Source organism: Ovis aries, chromosome 2 (genome assembly GCF_016772045.2).
Source record: "Ovis aries strain OAR_USU_Benz2616 breed Rambouillet chromosome 2, ARS-UI_Ramb_v3.0, whole genome shotgun sequence".
Classification (NCBI taxonomy): Eukaryota; Metazoa; Chordata; class Mammalia; order Artiodactyla; family Bovidae; genus Ovis; species Ovis aries.
The window spans coordinates 229,267,526-229,287,946 of NC_056055.1; the positions used below are offsets into that span (position 1 = coordinate 229,267,526).

At 41.6% G+C, this 20,421-nt stretch overlaps 1 protein-coding gene across 4 annotated transcripts in view; it reads right to left on the reverse strand.

The window, feature by feature from the left end:
- COL4A4 (collagen type IV alpha 4 chain) overlaps positions 1 to 20,421 on the reverse strand; it is a 152,661-nt gene that overhangs the window by 18,885 nt on the left and 113,355 nt on the right. For 2 of the 4 annotated variants that reach the window (XM_027965246.3, XM_042244325.2), the window contains exons 38-42: positions 11,737 to 11,808; positions 10,284 to 10,421; positions 10,077 to 10,190; positions 7,932 to 8,087; positions 1,456 to 2,478 (exon numbers count right to left, since the gene is read on the reverse strand). In XM_027965246.3, coding sequence (XP_027821047.3) covers positions 2,252 to 2,478; positions 7,932 to 8,087; positions 10,077 to 10,190; positions 10,284 to 10,421; positions 11,737 to 11,808 — 707 coding nt within the window. In that variant the 3' untranslated portion in view covers positions 1,456 to 2,251. Of the gene's footprint in view, positions 1 to 1,298; positions 1,308 to 1,455; positions 2,479 to 7,931; positions 8,088 to 10,076; positions 10,191 to 10,283; positions 10,422 to 11,736; positions 11,809 to 20,421 lie in introns of those variants that run through there. The other 2 variants (XM_042244323.2, XM_060411348.1) reach the window with 2 other exon arrangements.

Consider the following 20,421-nt stretch of genomic DNA (forward strand, 5'->3'; position numbering starts at 1 on the left):
TGTCTTAAAATTCATACGAATGTGCCAAATAATTTAAAAAACAATGATAAAGCAGTGAGAAAATCCTAGAAAATCTGGCCATAATGGCAATGGAGTCTACATGATAGTAACTGTGCCTGTGGAAAATGGACTTGAATGCTATAAGCAGTTTGGAATTTAACCTCCTGGAAAATATTGTATGAAACCACAAATAACACCAAGTTAGAGGTCTTTTTACAGTATGAATAGTTTAATGTAAAACTTGGCTTTTTTACTCTGGGTGAGTTGAGAGAGGTATAGATCTTGTTCTTCCTAGATAATCTGGTGAGTTATGGTGGAAATTCACCAGTGGAGGTGGAGTGAAAGCAGGTAAGTAAAGGCAGGGCTGGGTATTTGGCTGGTACTTTATATTTAGGATGTTGATGCTATTGTCTAGTGAGTCACAGTATATACTGTGACTATAGTCACAGACATTAAAAAGACTGAAGTGAAAACATTAAATATACAGCAGCAATTTTAAAATATAAACATTAAAAGCAGCAAAATTTCTTAAAATTCTGATTTTGCTTTTTCTTTACTTTTTGACAAACCAGAAGCTGAAAGAAAGGGGCTGAGGCATCTCCTCTAAGGGCCCTAAAAATAATATATGGCATCTGTATTCAGGGCAACAGTCCTTGGGGTTAATAACAGTCGCCTGCAAAGAACAAATGCCCACATTCAGGGTTTTTCTTTCCTTCTTTTGAGAAACTCTTTTTATTCTCTTTGAAAATGCCAGACACAAAATCATATGTTGCTTTTGCATTGTAGAGGATTAAGTGCACACTTAGTTGAAAAGAATGGCATTTTCATTTTAACACACAAAGGAACTTGCTTGTTGAAAATGGGCCTCGGGTGTGATGGGAAAGGCTTGTCACAGTCCCTTACTGGGTGGTCAGGACCCATCTTTTCATGTTGTTGATACTGTTTATTTTAGGGATGTTCTCTGTATTCATATTGCAGAATTTAGAAAGGAAACTTACAGCAGTATCTACTGTAGCATCTCACAGAGAAAGCTCATACCCTGTGCCTGAACTGAATTATATAAGCCGAGTCTCTACACTGCCTTGACAACCTCTAAGGAGGTTCAGCACTGGGACACTCTAATATAGGGCTACTATATCTGTAATGAGGAACAGAAGCATTAAAACCTAATATAATTACAGCACCCCATCTAAAAAATTGAACAAAGTTGCCCTCACAAATACAGTGAAAAAAAGCAAGTATGAAAATGACTGGAAACAAGATTTAAAGGAAATTATTCATCTTATAGCAATGCTTACCTCTGGAACCTGGAGAGGTCCAAAGCCAAAAATGTGAGGCCACACAGCGATTTTCATAAGGTGGAAAGAGATTATAAACATGTAAATTAGGACAAAAGTGAAATAGATTGAGAAGGCAAATAATAATTTGCATAGACAGCAAGCAGAATGACGGCATCTTATGTACATAAAAAGTCCACATTCCTGTTACTGACAAGAACGGCTATGATGAATGAAGTTTTCATATCTAGAGAGACCTGAAATGAAACCCTCTTGCACAATATAAAATTCGGGTTGGTTTCTTACGACAAATATGCTCTGATTTAATGTATGGAAAAATCCTGTCCTTATAAAGGCTTCTGGAAATTCCATATTAATTTGCCGAGTTTTGTAGAGTATTCACAGAAAGGAAATACAAGAGGTTCTTCATCGTGTTGTTCTGTGGCCCATCAAAAAGCAGTAGAGTTTTCTTACTCTTTGGACTAGAGTGCTAATTTAAGAGATCGAAAAATATTCAGAACTGACACCACACTGCTGTCATAGTGACTTAGGGTCCTGAAAGATGTGACTTCTGCCAATCTCAGATACCCATGTGTGCCCTTCCAGCTCTTCCTTGGCTTCTTTTGACTTTCTGATGAAAACCTGTTGTCTATAGAGCTGAAAAATCAATTAGTTTCATCTTCATAGAAACTAATGTACTTGGCAAGAAACATTAAAATAAAACATCTAGAAAAATTAATGGTAGGGAATTCGGAGACAAGAATTAAGTATACGATGTTCACGTACAACAATCAAGTCTGTCTTTGAATCTCAGGTGAAGGAACAAGGGTTTATTTACCTTAGAAATAGTATATGTAAAACCAACTCCTAACTTTCACACTCACTTGTTCTAATTATAGGTAAGTTTTCCAAACCTGAGACTCTGTCATGCAGCTTGAGATAAACATAATCTTTATAAAAAAGAGCTTAACTTATTAGAATTTACTGATAATTTCAGAATAATTACTTTCTGAAAGATAACCCTCATAGTAAATATTTTTAAAAAAACACTCCATGTAGGCTAGGTGGAGATGATTAGGCATTAGAAGCTTACCCGGAGGACCCAAAGGCCCTCGTCTGCCTGGAGGTCCAGGTAAACCTTTGTCTCCAGGTGGCCCAGGACTTCCAGGTGGCCCCTGTGGCCCTGGGAATCCCATTGGTCCTAAAAGGAACATGAAAAGGAGGGCACTAGAATGAAGCATTATAAAAACAACAGCTTGATGGACTGAATTCAGAGGTTCACTCCAGCAAAATGCAGGGCAAAGTCAGCCTCAGATTGGAGAATAGCTCCCTCTTTCTTCTGGAAGGCTGAGAAGAGTTGCCTGTGTCTAAAGGAAACACAACAATCCATCAACAGGACAAAGGAAAATCGTTCCATGACCAAAACAGAACTAAGTGAGGATGAAAACCCAGTAACCCTAAACTTTCTCTGGAGACAGTCAAAGGACTGCCACAGAAAGGGAAACTTAGGAAAGATGCTCCACTATCTGGGAACACCCACCCTGACCCTGAGACTCCACCCTTCTCGTCCCCACTCTCTCAAGTTCAGCCAGACCAGCCACTCGATGCCTCCTACACACAGTTCCTTCTCTCCTCCTCATCCAGGAAGTCCTCCGCATTCTGTAGGGTGCAGATCACATCAAGGAGGCCCTCCCTGGAATCCCAACCCAAGTCCATTTGCTTTGCAGTAAGCACTGAGAGAAGTGTGCCTCGCCACCCAAAGCATGTCTCTCATTTAGTACTGTTCTTGTTGTTCAGTTGCTTGGTCATGTAGACTCTGTGACCCCATGGACTGCAGCACGCCAGGCTTCCCTGTCCTTCACTGGCTCTCGGAGCTTGCTCAAACTCATGTCCATTGAGTCAGTGATGCCATCCAACCATCTTGTACCCTGTTGTCCCTTTCTCCTCCTGCCTTCAATCCTTCCCAGCATCAGGGTATTTTCCAATGAGTCAATTCTTTGCATCAAGTGGCCAAAATACTGGAGCTTTGGCTTCAGCATCAGCCCTTCCAAGAAATAGTCAGGGCTGATTTCCTTTAGGATTGACTGGCTTGATCTCCCTGCTGTCCAGGGAACTCTCAAGAGTCTTCTCTAATACCAAAATTCGAAAGCATCAATTCTTCAGTGCTCAGCATTTTTTTTTTTTTTTTTTTGGAGTAGGAAATGGCAACCCACTCCTGTATTTCTTAAATGCCTGGAAAATTCCATGGATAGAGGAGTCATAGTCCATGGGGTTGCAAAGAGTCAGACACAACTGAGTGACTAACACTTCAGCCTTCTTTATGGTCCAACTCAGTTAATATAGATGGATACGTTAAGGTATTTTTATTCCCTTATGAAATCATATATTTAACTTAATTAGTGGGCACTCCTTTTGAATTTGTTCACTACTATATTTCTGTGGATTCCTAATAATAATTTATGGAACAGATCAAATATTTCGCACTGGGTAAGTCTAAAAAAGGTAAGCTGAAGAAATTCCCTCACCCTTTTAACAGTTAAACACTCTTTGGCCCTAGGCTCACTGGAATGGGAATTGAGAAGCATGATTAGAGGTTCTACCAATATTTCCAACTCTTGGTATATGCTTTTGTAGGTTGCTATTATTTACATATCTTGCTATTTCCCTAATCCTGAAGTATATTTCCCAGGTGAAAACTAATTCTCTAGGGAAGCCACTGGGGAGGAGGAATGACTTATTAGGCAGAGGTACAAGGCTATATAGACAGCCCCCTTCCTCTCTCTTGGTGACTTGAATGCTAGGTGTGTCTGTTCAATCCGGGAGTTTAATAATTAGAAGCCAAAATATCTGCAGATATAAGGCACAATTTCTAAAGTTGATTTTACTGCTAATAAAGGTGAATAGGGTTGCTGAGTACTGTTGTACAGGTTATACACTGCACAATTTCAGGGATGCCATTTGTGTTCTAGTCATAGCAGCCTCATGGTGATTCTGACCTTCCCTCTGCTCCAATCGTTTACTTATTTCACATTTGTTTCAGAAATCAGACAGAGTGCTAGTTACTGGGCTCCTGCAAAGTTCAATATTTACATCTCAGTATCAAGTTTCCTTATTTATGACATAAGGGAGGTAAAATGGATAATCTTTATTGGTCTCTTCTCAACAAAATGTCCCATGAACCTTATAATTGTCTAAAATTGTTACAGCCAAAACTAAGGTCCCCGAATATTCAGTTCAGTTGCTCAGTCGTGTCCGAGTCTTTGTGACCCCATAGATTGTAGCATGCCAGGCCTCCCTGTCCATCACCAACTCCCAAAGTTTGCTCAAACTCATGTCCTTGAATTGGTGATGCCATCCAACTGTCTCATCCTCTGTCATCCCCTTCTCCTCCTGCCCTCAATCTTTCCCAGGGTCTTTTCTAATGAGTCAGTTTTTCGCATCAAGTGGCCAAAGTATTGGAGTTTCAGCTTCAACATCAGTCCTTCCAATGAACACTCAGGGCTGATCTCCTTTAGGATTGAATGGTTTGATCTCCTTGCAGTCCAAAGGACTCTCAAGAGTCTTCTCCAACACCACAGTTCAAAAGCATCAATTCTTTGGCACTCAACTTTCTTTATGGTCCAACTCTCACATCTATACATGACTACTGGAAAAACCATAGCTTTGACTAGATGGACCTTTGTTGGCAAAGTAATGTTTCTGCTTTTTTAATATGCTGTCTAGATTGGTCATAGCTTTTCTTCCAAGGAGCAAGCGTCTTAATATCATGGCTGCAGTCACCATCTGCAGTGATTTTGGAACCCCCAAAAATAAAGTCTCTCACTGTTTCTATTGTTTCCCCATCTATTTGCCATGAAGTGATGGGACAGATGCCATGATGTTTGTTTTCTGAATGTTGAGTTTTAAGTCAGCTTTTTCACTCTCCTCTTTCACTTTCAACAAGAGGCTCTTTAGTTCTTCTTCGCTTTCTGACATAAGGATGGTGTCATCTGCATATCTGAGGTTATTAATATTTCTTCTGGCAAACCTGATTACAGCTTGTGCTTCATCCAGCCTAGCATTTTGCATGATGTACTCTGCATATAAGTTAAATAAGCAGGGTGACAATATACAGCCTTACATATTCCTTTCCCTATCTGGAACCAGTCTGTTGTTCCATGTCCAGTTCTAACTATTGCTTCTTGACCTAGATACAAGTTTCTCAGGAGGCAAGTAAGAATTTAAGAATTTTCCACAGTTTGTTGTGATCCACACGTCAAAGACTTTGGCATAGTTGATAAAGCAGAAGTAGATGTTTTTCTGGAACTCTCTTGCTTTCTCGATTGCCGGGAGCCAGCGTGAGGAATCCCGCCCGTGGCAAAGGTCATGAGGAAGGAAGCCCAACAAAACGCAAAGGCGTGATCCGGCTTCGGGGGTTCCCCCTGAGTTTTCCTGAACATCTACCCCCCAAAAACAGAGTCTGCCTGCTTTATTACTGTGCTTTTCACTCTTCTGACATTCTCTGGAAAAAAGTTAATTCAGGGCTTCAGTCTCCTGCATCAGCTCAGACCCCTTTGATGGCTCTCTAACTTGCCTGACAGGTTCCCCCCGACTTTTTACAATTTGTGAATTGCTTATACCCCCCAGTCACGAGAGGCACAAAGCTTAAAGCATCTTAAAGATACAGAGCCTTTCTTAAAGAGCTAAAAATCATATTGGTGACAGGTTTTCACTGTTGACTCAATGACTGCTGCCAGGCCTCCATATTCTTTATCTTTTAGGCACCTGAAAGATATTAATCAATGTAATTGGGATATAGGAATAGGAATACAGTAGTTTTGATGTTAGCAACACTAGACTTTTGAGTTAATTACTTTTCTTTGTTATATATCACTGCACTCTTCTGTGTCCTTGCTATGTAAGAATGTAACTTTATTTAGTGCTTTCTGAGAGTGGCACCAGACTTTGGGAAGAACAACACAAATAAGTCTTCTGGTTGACAAACCCTTATCAGAAAAGGGCTGTAAAATGTTAATTGGCCCTCTGGCCAGAAGATGATGTCAATCACCTAAGACTTGTGTATACAACTAGGTATGCAGAAAGAAAGCCTGGTCTCCATAAGAGTCAGGGCCGCTGATGCTGCATAATTTTAGACTATCCATTGATGTCTATGTACAAAAAAAAGGTATAAAAGGCCTTTCTGGACAATAGGGGATGGGCCAGTCACTGGACTGGTTTCCCCCGTGTCTCCTCTTTACTCTGTTTTCAGGCTGAATTCCCATTTGAGGTGTGGAGGCTCACCATGTCTACTTACTTGCCCTGGCTTCTAAGATCCGTGAGAGAGGGAGCCCAAGGTGGGGCACTCTCCGATATTGAAACAGATGCCAGTGGCCTAACGTAGATGGTGGAAATCTCTTGTCCTGAGATTTTATTGGCTTTCCCCATAAACCAAGTTATTCAGCCTCATTTCTCCACTAAATTTTCCTACTATACTATTTCTTTTTAATTTATTTTATATTTCTAATTAAATAAATAAGCTTTCCTCACCTACGCCATTCACCCTTCGAATTTCCCTGGATCCACTGGCGCTGGACCCCAACACTCGATGATCCAATGGATGTTGGCAATTTGATCTCTGGTTCCTCTGCCTTTTCTAAAACCAGCTTGAACATCTGGAAGTTCATGGTTCATGTACTGTTGAAGCCTGGCTTGGAGAATTTTGAGCACTACTTTCCTAGCATGTGTGATGAGTGCAATTGTGCAGTAGTTTGAACATTCTTTGACATTGCCTTTCTTTGGGATTGGAATGAAACTGACATTTTCCAGTCCTGTGGCTACTGCTGAGTTTTCCAAATTTGCTGGCATATTGAGTACAGCACTTTCACAGCATCATCTTTTAGGATTTGAAATAGCTCAACTGGGATTTCATCACCTCCATTAGCTTTGTTCGTAGTGATGCTTCCTAAGGCCCACTTGACTTCACATTCCCCAAATATTAGCAGTTAAGTAAAACTTAATTAAAATAAATATTTTAATCTTAAATAGTGGGAGAATTCAGTAGTGGAGACACTTTTGTGAATATAAAAAGGCAAAGTCAGCAGTCTAAAACTGAACTGTCCAATACAGAAGCCACTAACGTGGCTATTAAACAGTTGAAATTGGCAAGGCCAAACTGTGTTGTGCTTTAAGTTTAAAATACACACCAGATTTTACCATCAAAGAGGAGCATCTTATTTGGGAAAGAAACTAGGTTTGTACAACCAGCCCTAATTACCCTTTGATAGTTTATATTGATTTTATGTTAAAATGTAATAATATTTGAATATATTATGTCAAAGTAGGAAAATCTGTTTATTTGTTTCTTTTAACTTTCTAAAATGTGGCTATTACATCTTTTAATTACATATGTAGCTTGCATTAAATTTCTATTGTATAGTTCTTGTCGAAGATTATCAAGCATGTTATTAGGGACTAAAGATGAACTTGTGTTTCTTCTTCTTACTTGTCCGACTGTCACCCACATTTTAGGATTCTGGGCAAGTCAGGACATTTTGGAAATGTAGTCATTATTGCCATAGGAAATGAGAATGACCTCACAGTAGTGCACACCCCAGACCTGCAAGCCAGATAGGAAAGTCATCTAGTACTACTTAAAAGAACTATTTCCATTCATACCTTTCTGGCCGTGTTTTCCATCACATCCTGGGAAGCCTTTGTGTCCTGGAGGGCCTGGTGGGCCCGGGAGACCTGGAGGCCCCGGCAGACCACAGTCTCCTGGTTCCCCTTTCAGAAGGTCGACACTCCCAGGTGGTCCTGGAGGCCCAGGTACTCCTGACCACAAGAGTAGGCAAAAAGATTTTTTCAGTCAAAAACAAATGTGCATGCTGGCTGCCTAAGAGCTTCTTAAGGAAAGGAATTTAATCATTTACAAGCAAGCGATGCAAGGAATTAGAATAAGAATGTCAATAGTATCAGAGGTGAAGGGTATGTCTCCTGAAGCCCAAGTTGAGAAATGTGAACAGTCTGTTAGTAACTATTATGACAAAGTGAGCTATGCAAAACCTTCCTTCTCTTCAGAGCCATTCCTTTTGGAAGCATCAGTTTTGACTTTTCTTTGCATTGCCTTCCCATTGCTTTCATGTGATAGATGGATGGATGGATAGATAGATGAATAGATGGATGGGGAAATGGGTGGATGGATAGGTGGATACATGGATGGATGGATAGATGAATAGATGGATGGGGAAATGGGTGGATGGATAGGTGGATACATGGATGGATGGATAGATGAATAGATGGATGGGGAAATGGGTGGATGGATAGGTGGATACATGGATGGATGGATAGATGAATAGATGGATGGGGAAATGGGTGGATGGATAGGTGGATACATGGATGGATGGATAGATGAATAGATGGATGGGTAAATGGATGGATGGATGGATGAATGAGTAGATGGATACATGGATGGATGGATAGATGAACAGATGGATGGATGGGTAAATGGATGGATGGATGGATGAATGAATGGGTGGATGGATAGATGGATACATGGGTGGATGGATAGATGAATGGATGGATGGGTAAATGGATGGATGGATGAATGAATGGGTGGATGGATACATGGATGGATGGATAGATGAGTAGTTGGGTAGATGGGTAAATGGATGAATGGATAGATGGATGGGTGGGTGGACAGAGAGATAATAGATTTTTAAGAAAGTCTGACTAGGCTCCTTGGTGGTCCAATGGTTAAGAATCTACCTGTCAGTGCAGGGGACATGAGTTTGATCCCTGGTAAGGGAAGATCCCACATGTCTGTACACCACAGCTAAGCCCATGTGTCACAACTACTGAAGCCCACACACCCTAGAACCATGCTCTGCAACAAGAGTAGCCCCTGCTCGCTGCTACTAAAGAAAGCTCATGCAGCAGCAAAGACCCAGTGCAGCCAAGAATAAATAAACCAAAGAGAGAGAGAGAGAGAGAATCTGGCTGATGAAAACGGAATATCCACTCAATTAAATTTAAAATCCTATTTGAAAACCATTGTCTACACATGGTATTTGAGCCCAAGTTCTATTCCTACTTAACTTCTAACCTTCTTAGCATATTTTGGGGCATTTCAGTTTTTCATAGTGTAAAGCAGAATTACATATTTTTTATCCCACCCTCACTAAAACCTAAAGATGTAAAGGTTTCTGTCTCTCTGGAAGAGTTCTATGAGCTAGTAGGAATATGATTGCCTGCATTTGGCAGAAGGCTGCACTGAGCCACACTCTTGTTCCAACTCCCCAGTCAGCTCTGGGTCAATCTTACTTTGTTAAATATTGACTAGCTAGCGTTCATCCCAGTGAAGTGGTAACTGAAGCAAAACGTACTGTGAGCAGCACATGAAGAGACTCTGTGTGGGTGTGTGTGGGTGTGTGTGTGTGTGCGAGAGAGAGAGAGAGGCAGGGGTCCTGTCATCTCTGGGCTGAAAGAAGTGCTTTATGTGCTGATACTGAGACCAACAAGGATGGCGAGACCACCTCCTGCTGCTTCCTTCTGCACCCTCAAGCTCAGCATCAAGCCAGCGATGGTAAAGACTTGCTCTGTGTCAGAGGTGGTCTGATGGAGTTGAAATAGAAGAGTGAGGGGTCTAAGCGCTGGTCCTGGGTATGCTCCCCACTGCCCACCCTCCCCCTTTTCCATCTGCCAAGTTGATGGGGCTGCTAACGTGTTTCTCCTTGACCATTCTCTCTGCTCCTCCATCCCAACAGAGCTGGCAAGCGTCTAAGGAAAGCAGCACCATCACCCTTTGCCGTAATTGTCCCATACCTCTTGGACCATCGGGGCCAGGAGGTCCCTGATCTCCAGGCAGACCCGGGTCTGGAATGTCACCCTTAAGAGCTTTTCCTGGGGCACCTGGAGGACCAGGCGATCCAGCTCTCCCTGAGGAGGAACGTGTTCAGCTGTTAGTCTCATGACATTTGGGAGGTTTGGATGCAGTTATTGAGCGAAGGGCAAAGCATGCTGCTTTCTTACCTGGGGGTCCTGGGGGACCTGGGGGACCTCTTTCTCCGAAAGGTCCCGGAGGAGAAATTCCTGGGTTCCCAGGGTCTCCTGTCTCCCCTTTAGGGCCGGGCATTCCCACTGGACCTGGGGGGCCCATTTCATGCGAACCTTAATGAGGAAAACAGCATTAACACTGCATCTTCTCCTGGTGTGTCCCTGGCATGGGGGCTGAAAAGGAACTGCTTCTCAGTGGGCACAGGACAGGAAAGGAGCACATTCTTCCGAGACCGACATTGTCCACAAGAGTGATCCGAATGGCTGCACAGTCTTCCGGGGGTCACTGTCCCCTCTCTTATGACCCATCACACCTGTCCAGCATAGCTCTGATTGATTTTCATGACTGTTTCCCAGATTTAAAAACACAATTGCTTAGTGACAATACCAACCCTTCAATCTCTACAATCGTTAAGAGAGAAACGAATGAGATGGAACAGTAAGTGATTGTGAATAAACTGGCTTGACATTTAAGATGGAAACTGGAAAATAAACAGAACCATTGTGGAGTTTCACATTGAAAAGGCAGAACTCCACTGGTTTCTTGGAGAGGGCACACATTTTACCAGACTATTTGGAAGAGCCAATAACAATCCTAAGTGACCTAAAAGACGTCTTGATCTTCCAAACCATATAAACGTATAAACCATATAAACCCTCCCCAACTACAGATCCAAACCCAGCAGCACAACAGTTCAGTCCTTTTCTCACTGGCTCACAAATGTGCAAGTCTGCTTCTGACTACCTCGTCTGATTGCAAGCTCTTTTTCTGAGAAACGAATGCAACCAATGTGAATTCTATTCAAATAACAGAACAAGCTAAGATGTTGATGATTAGCCTATTTGTGGCATCAAAAATAACAGCAATTTGTTCAGGTAATTTGTTTTCCCAGCAGGCTACTGAAGGATGCTGAAGTACTAATTAGACCCACGTGGTTGTACTTGGCATGACAATACATAAAACAATACTCCAGTATCCTGACTATTTATTTGTTATTCATAACATTTTGAAATCTAGCTCCACCTAAGTGATTATGCAGAATATGTTTAATAGATAGTCACAAGCAGTATCAACAATAGGCACCATTAACCCACCCTTCCCGCTTAAATTGGGTTTTCTCAAGCGCCCGTTTGATAAAGTGAAAGTGAAGTCGCTCAGTCATGTCTGACTCTTTGCGACCCCATGGTCTGTAGCCTACCAGGCTCCTCCCTCCATGGGATTCTCCAGGCAAGAGTACTGGAGTGGGTTGCCATTTTCCATCTCCAGCCCGTTTGATGAGTCATCATCAAAACGAGAAACAGTTCCAACACAGTGAAAGCTAAACCAGTGTCTCATTTTCGCACCCGTATCTTGTGAAGGGAGGAAACGCCAGTGGACTCTCATGGTTCGTTAACAGCTGTTCAGCCTCTTGCAAAGGTTCTCTCTTACCTGAAGCGCCTTTGCTGCCTTTCTGACCCTTCAAACCATGCAGGCCGTTCAGGCCGGGCGACCCAGAGGGACCTGAAACACATCACATGTCTGTGACCCACAGGGGAAGACCCTCCATGCACATTCTCTGACTATTTGTCACACACACAGTCCAGGGGAAGGTTAACTGATCAGGACCCACAAATTCTCTAGGTGGGAACCATGAGACCTCACCATCTAAACATCACTAGGAAGGCAGAATCCACTCCAGGGATCATCTCTAAACACGGTCATGTGATGGATGTTTTCTGTTAACATAGACTGCTTAACATATACCTTTATATATTATATACTTAAATATTCTTTCCCATTATGGTTTATCATAGTAAAAGTGAAAGTGTTAGTGGCTCAGTCGTGTCCGACTCTGCAACCCCATGGACTATAGCCTGCCAGGCTCCTCTGTTCATGGAATTCTGCAGACAAGAATTCTGGAGTGGGTAGCCTTTCCCTTCTCCAGAGGATCTTCATGACCCAGGGATCAAACCAAGGTCTCTTGCACTGCAGGCAGATTCTTTACCATTAGAGCCATCCGGGAAGTATATATATAGTAATTTTTTTCCCATTATTCTTTATCATAGGATATTTAGTGTAGTTCCTTGTGCTATACAGTAGGACCTCGTTGTTTATCCATTGTATGTATAACATCCTGCATCTGCTAACCCAACCTCCCACTCCATCCTTAACTTGGCATATATCCTAACACCTAACTTTATTTTTTCATAATGTGTTTTTTTTAATGTGGACCATTTTTAAAGTCTTTATTGAATTTGTTACAATATTTCTTGTGTTTTATGTCTTTGGCTGTGAGGGATGTGGGATCTTAGCTCTCCGACTGGGGCCTGAACCTGCACCCACTGCACTGGATGGTGAAGTCTTAACCACTGGACCGCCAGGGAACGAAGGCTCCCTTTCTTGGGTTTTAACACAGTTCTGTTAGTTTCTGACCATATCATGAATCTCTCTTTCTCTCTCTCTAGGCAGATACAGTCTAGAATTACTGAATGTTGGCATAGGAAATGACCCCCAACTTTACAACAAAAAAGTCATTCTAGGTAAGGAAGAGATTGGGTGGGAGTAAACCCCTTCTTCCCTCCTCCCATGCCCAGAATCTTCCCTCTCCACCACAGTCTGCAGATTTTAATTTCATCACAATCTACCTGGATAAATGTAGTACGACAGCAAGGACAGGTGGGTCTGTGGCACACTGAGGAATGCGTGTCCTGCTGATGTTTTTGAGCACTGTGCCATTCAGAGAGAACAGGCTTGCAGCTCAAATGTGGCTGCAGCTATTTCTCTGCCACCAATTCTGTCAAAGAGAACCTCTCTGATGCCTCTTTACAAAAACCAAATTTATTTCATGATGATCACTGAGAACCCCATTCTCTGTAACTGGATAGATCCCACTGATGCCTGCATCTCCTTCTAGAACTTTCTGTCAGATGTCACTAAGGAGCCATCTACTAATCTGATGTGTGCACTTGGTCTCTCAGTCATGTCTAACTCTTTGCAACCCCATGAACTGGAGCCCCACAGGCTCCTCTGCCCATGGAGTTTTCCAGGCAAGAATACTGCAGAGGGTTCCATTTCTGCTCCAGGGGATCTTCTCAACCCAGGGATCGAGCCTGGGTCTCTTGTGTCTCCTGCATTGGCAGGTGGATTCTTTACCACTAGTACCACTTAGGAAGCCCCAAACAAACCACAAACTGTCACTGAGTGATACTGTGGAAAAATCTAAATGAACTCTTCTGTCAACCCAATATGTATTATATTGGGTTGGCCAAGAAGTTCATTCGGATTTTTCTGCATAAGATGTTATGGAAAACCCTGAACAAATTGCTTAGCCAATCCAATATTATATGTGCTATATGACATAAATATATCGATTTGTGGGGAGGAAGTAAAGGGAAGCAGGGAGAGAGGGAGGGAACAGACAAGTTACTAACCAATATGGAACATCCCTGGCTGCTGAGTCTTCTGCCAAGAGCTCCACACATGTCCCACTGATGGATGCGGGAGAAGAATCTTCTCAGCCCCTGGTAACCTTCCCACTACATTAATGGATTTCCCATCCAGAAACTGTTCTTTCTCACCTAAGGCTAAAAGGCCCTCAGAGCACAGTCAGGCATTCATTCAGTTTGGGTCATGGCCCTTGAAATTGTGATAATCACACCTCTGCTTATGACTAACACAGAGAAGTGCCCTCACCAACCCCCATGACACCTACAGAGCTCCCTCTGGGCCTTTCTGCCCAACCTATCCCGCTCTGTATAGCAGTCCTGTCTGTGATGACTGGCTGACTTTGGATAAATTAATTGAGTGCAAGATCAGGTCTTATTACTCCTTTTATTCCTGCACTTAGCATAGATCCTGACACACAGTAGGTGCTCAATAAATGTTTGTTGAGTGAGTGAGTGAATGAATGAGGAAATGACCAAGTCTAGAACAAGGAGGGTGAGGGACTGAACAGGGGGAGTTGCTGTTTATTGCTAAGTCATGTCCGACTCTTTGTGACCCCATGGATTGCAGCATGCCAGGCTTCCTCGTCCTTGACTATTTCCCAGAGTTTGCTCTAACTGATGTCCATTAGGTTGATGATACAATCCAACCATCTTATCCTCTTCTGTCCCCATTCTCCTCCTGCCCTCAAAATCTTTCCCAGCATTGGGGTCTTTCCCAGTAAGTCAACTCTTCACATCAGGTGGCCAAAGTATTGGAGCTTCATCTTCAGCATCAGTCCTTCGAATGAATATTCAAGGTTGATTTCCTTTAGGATTGACTGGTTTGACCTCCTTGAAGTCCAAGGGACTCTCAAGAGTCTTCTCCAGCACCACAATTCAAAAGGATCAGTTCTTTGGCTCTCACCCTTTATCATAGTCCAACTCTCACATCCATACGTGACTACTGAAAAAACCATAGCTTTGACTATTCGGACCTTTGTTAGTAAAGTGATATCTCTGCTTTTTAATATGCTGTCTAGGTTTGTCAGAGTTTTTCTTCCAAAGAGCAAGTGTTTTTTAATTTCACACCTGCAGTCACTGTCCACAGTAATTTTGGAGCCCACGAAGATAAAATCTGTCACTATTTCCATTTTTCCCCCTTCTATTCGCCATGAAGTGATGGGACTGGATGCCGTGATCTTAGTTTTTTGAATGTTGAGTTTTAAGCAAGCTTTTTCACTCTCTTCTTTCACCTTCATCAAGAGGCTCTTTAGTTCCTCTTTGCTTTCTGTCATTAAAGTAGTATCATCTGCATATCTAAGGTTGTTGATATTTCTCCTAGTGAACTTGATTCCAGTCCAGCATTTCACATGATATGCTCTGCATATAAGTTAAATAATCAATATACAGCCTTGACATACTCCTTCCCCAATTTGGAACCAGTCCATTGTTCCACGTCTTGACCTGCATACAGTTTTCTCAGGAGACAGGTGAGGTGGTCTGGTATTCCCATCTCTTTAAGAATTTTCCACAGTTTGTTGTGATCCACACAGTCAAAGGCTTTAATGTAGTCAATGAAACAGAAGCAGATGTTTTTCTGGAATTCCCTTGTTTTCTGTATAATCTAGCAAATATTGTCCCTTTGATCTCTGGTTCCTCTGCCCTTTCTAAGTCGAGCCTGTACATCTGGAATTTCTCGGATCACATATGACTGAAGCCTAGCTTGAAGGATTTTGAGCATTACCTTGCTAGCATGGAAAATGAGTGCAATTGTACAGTAGTTGGAACATTGTTTGGCACTGCACACAACTTGGCATTCCAAATTTCTTTGGAATTGGAATGAAAACTAACCTTTTCCAGTGTTGTGGACACTGCTGAGTTTTCCAAATTTGCTGACATATTGAGTGCAGCACTTTGACAGCATCATCTTTTAGGACTGTAATCAACGAGGGTGAGAGATTGAACGAGGTGAAAGAAAGCTATAAAAAAGAGTGAACTCCAATCTCTGTTTGCATCCAACATCTTTCATTGATAGATGTATAGGATGAGTAAGATTGGGGGAAGTTAATGTTATCCACTTATATATAAATAATTCAAGCACTCATTATTATTTCTTCATTAAGGTAAGTCCTCTGTAGACTTCTTATTGGAAGATGGAACAGTTAGTTGGTTCCACTCTATTTTTTATCAATACTGGAAACAGTTATTCTATTTTAAAATCTTTAAAATCTAACCATTAAATTGGTACAAATGAGCCATAATTCTCTCAAAATCAAAAAAGGGGGGAATGCACTCCCATTTTCCCCAAAGCTCTCGTTTCCTAACCACTTTTGTCAGGTCTAGCTGGGCTTGTTTTCCAATTCTCTTTTCTACTTAGGAGCAAATGTTTCAAGTTTCCACCAAAAGAACACACAGACCTTCTTCATCTGCCAAATCTGGATATTTATTGCCATCTATCTGAAACGATAATACATTTTTTGAGACTACTCTGCTATTTCAACGTGTTTTGATCTCTAGCTTAAGCCACTGAGATTGATGGCTTGGGGACTTGGCTGGGGGTGGAATGTCTCAACTCCTGCCAACTCTCCATTGTCACATCAACACGTCCAAATCCTGCTCTGTCACAATTTCAGCCTCTCACCATTGTTGAACTGGCCGACCCTTATCTGACCCAATGTTATCTTTCTAAATTGAATGCAGCTACATCTGGGTAGGGTTTTAAGGGCAATTTTTCCTTTTTTTTACTGAAAGCTTTTTATCCATCCCATCTCTAAATCAGAAAGTTGTTCATGCATAAAATACGTACAGGGCAGATGAGAGGCAATTAGGCTCACAAAACACAGTCCTCGGTAATGAGGCTTTTTAAAATTCACCTCTCTGGTCGTCCTCTGGCTTAACAACCATCATTTAAGGCTGCATATCGCTGCACACACAGGCGAGGGCGTTCTCTAGTCGGAGAATCGGATCTCATCTCCCAACTATAAGCACAATTAAAGCTTCCATCTCTGTGAGCCAGCAGACCCGTGACTGGATGCCCACTCTGAGGTTTTCTTCTGTTGTCAAACTGAAAATGCTTCCCTATCCCCAGGAACCTTTCACAGTTTATACCTTTAATAGGGTGACCAACTTGTCCCTGTCTGCTGGTGGCTTGCCTAGTTCTAACACTGTGAATCCTGTGTTCTGAGCATCTGCTCTGGCCAAGGCAAAGCGGGACAGCTGGTCACCCTAACTTGAAAGCTGCTGGGAAAGAGACCTTTCTTTGAGCCTCTAGGTAATAGCTGAACAAAGTGGAAAACTTCGCAGAACTGAAATAAGAAGGAATTCTCCTTTAATTCAGAAAATACACGAGTGCCTACTAAGGGAATGTACAAGAGCCTGATAGGGCCCCCTAACCTTGAGCTTCAGCCCCCACATGTGCTTGGTGATGGGCACTGAGGAGACATGCGACTGAGAGAGAAACCATCCCTGACTTGACAGAACAATCAGGCAATTACCTCAAGAGGGGTAAATGCGGTGGGGCAGGGTCAAGGAGGGGGCACCAGTTGTAAAAAGGGAGGATGTTTCTGATTTTCACGACTATGAGGTGCTGGGTCTGTCTGTGCTGATGAAAGACATCTCTAGGTGCTTTGTTCTTATGAAACAGTTTACTTGCCATCAACCAAAATAACCCAGCCCACATTCTTTACATGCTCTCATGCCAAAGCTTATTATTTTAGGCTTCTATTATTACAGTCTCCTATGGGGCTTCCCAGGTGGTTCAGTGGTAAAGAATCTGCCTGCAATGCCACAGATGCAGGTTGGATCCCTAGGTCAGGAAGATCCCCTGGAGAAGGAAATGGCAATGCATTCCAATATTCTTGCCTGGGAAATCCCATGGACAGAGGAGCCTGGTGGGCTACAGTCCATGGGATGGCAAAGAATTGGACACAACTTAACAACTAAACAGCAGCAATGACGAATGCCTAACTAGGAATTGAGCATATATAGGTACTGGAAGTCTAAGCACCAAGCTATTTTTACCTATGTTGAAGTGAAAGTTTAAATCTGACAGAATATAAGCAGGACTCAGAATCCATATGGCCTGTTCTTAGTAGAGCAAACAACTTGGAGTTAGCAGCTGGTTTGTTCAAACAAGATAATCAGTCCCCCTGACTTATTTAGAACATACTTCAAATATTTAGTTTCTCAGTTCAAAGCATTTCTGCCAGAGTGTGGTTCATTTTCCTATCAGCATGATAAATGACAGCAATGGATTTATATTGTAGACGTTTTCATTCCTAAGAATGTATTTCACTGTTTTGTGGATTAAGAAAAAAAAAAAAAAGACTGGTTGTTCACTGGGCTGTTTGCAGGGAAACACTGTCCCCACATGGCCAGGAAACATCACTGCAGCGTCCATCTGTACACTGGGGTGTACATTTGGCTCAATTTGCTCATTTCCTCACTCCTCCTCTTAGCAAACTTGTTTCATAGCACCGAATTACGATGTCATTGGAGATAATTTTGTTATTTGATCAAACTCACTAGCTATCAGTTTTTTAATAACCTATCATACTGAAGCTATGTGGTAAGTGCAAACGAATTCAAGGAAAGGAAGAATCAACAACCACAACATGAGCCTTGTCATTTAGTCAAGCTGAGTGTATAAAATGGCACCAGGGCTTCCCCGGTGGCTCAGGTGGTAAAGAATCTGCCTGCAATGCAGTCTACCCGGGTTTGATCCCTGGGTTGGGAAGATCCCCTGGAGAAGGGAATGGCAACCCACTCCAGTGTTCTGGCTTGGAGAAATCCATGGACAGAGGAGCCTGGTGAGCTACAGTCTATGGAGTTGCAAAGAGTCAGACACTACTTAGCGACTAACATTTTCCATTTTCAGGACACTTGAAAATCCTTGCCATTCTACTATAGTCGGAGGGTAGGAAGAAGTGGAGATTCCGTAGGAGTAAAACAATGGAAAACATTGTCTTCTGGTTCTTTACCAACTTAGTCTCTTAAACACTCAAAAAGTCACCAGAGAATACCCCAACAGAGTTGTAGGGTTTGTCAGAGACAGGAAACAACCACAGTAATCAGAGAAACTCTCAAAATAACAAAATTATTTTGCTTGGAATCCTAAATTTACCACCAATCACTGCACTTCACATTACTAAAAAGGCCAGTGAAGAGGAAGAACAGTGCAAAGATATCTCTGTACTGATGATGGGAGCATGCCCTGGTCTAGTTATTTGGCAGCATAGAAATACATAAGCGTATACCAGCTCTTCAAAATAAACAACTTCCCTCTATCTATCTGACAAATGAAGAGGTGAGCGTGTAGAAAAATGTTACTTGGATTTTCAAAACAATAAACTGAGTGAGCCCCAAAGAAGGGATTTCCAGTTCTTCTAAGAGGAAGTACTCTTTATTTTACCAAAATTTACTGTAATTATGAGACAACTAAGGACTTCTCAGGTGGTGCTACTGGTAAAGAACCTGCCTACCCAAGCAGGAGACCCAAGTTCCTGGGTCAGGAGACCCCCTGGAGGAGGGTAGTGAAACCCACTCCAGTGATCTTGCCTGGAGAGTCCCATGGACAGAGGAGCCTGGTGGGCTACAGTCCATGGGGTCGCAAAGACACATAACTGAAGTGTCTAAGCACACACGCACACACATGAGCCAACAAACAGAAGTGGGAAGAAAAGGGAGGAAGGAGACAGAGGGGTCTTGGTTACAGAAATCTAACCAAGTAAGGCTTGACCCTTCAACTGTTGACTGAGGTGAAGACAGACTCTCAACTTCATAGCTACTCACTCAATTGTTCACTCTTCCATTTCTCCATTAATTAAATAATTAATTATATTTATTCACAAAATAAATTTATAAATTGTAATTTTAATTTATAAATATATTTACATTTTTATTTATTTTTATAAATAAACACAATAAACCAACCAACAGACGTACTAGGAATCTCCTTGTACCAAGGATATAAAACATAGTTCTTAAAATTAAAAAATCAAGCTACCGTATGATTCTGCAATCCCACTCCTGAGCATACATCTGGAGAAAACCATAATTTGAAAAGACACATGCATCCCAGTGTTCACTGAAGCACTATTTACAATAGCCAAGACATGGAAGCAGCCAAGTGTCCAGCAACAGATAAATGCATAAAGATATGCTATACATATATACAGTGAAATATTACTCAGCCATTAAAAAAGAATGAAATAATGCCATTGGCGGCAGCATGGATCGACCTAGAGAGTATCATATTAAGTGAAGTAAGCCAGACAGTGAAAGACAAATATTATATGATAATGCTTATATGTAGTAAAAAATAAATGATACAAAGGAACTTATATAGAAAACAGAAATAGAGGAGGGGACATATGTACACCTATGGCTGATTCATGTTGATGTATGGAAGAAACCAACACAACATTGGAAAGCAATTGTCCTCCAATTAAAAATAAATAATATTTTTAAAAAACAGAAATATAAAAAACAAACTTATGGTTATAGAAAACAAACTCCAATTAAAAAATAAATTTATATTAAAAAACAATAATGTCATAGAAGTTTTAAAAAATTAAAAAATTAAAATGTAAAGAATAGATTATGTAGAAAATATTGACTGAGCTATTAAATGCTTAACTAGGAAAAAAAAAAGAAAACAAACTTAATGGTTTCCAATGGAGAAATGGGGGGAGGGATAAATTAGGAGTTT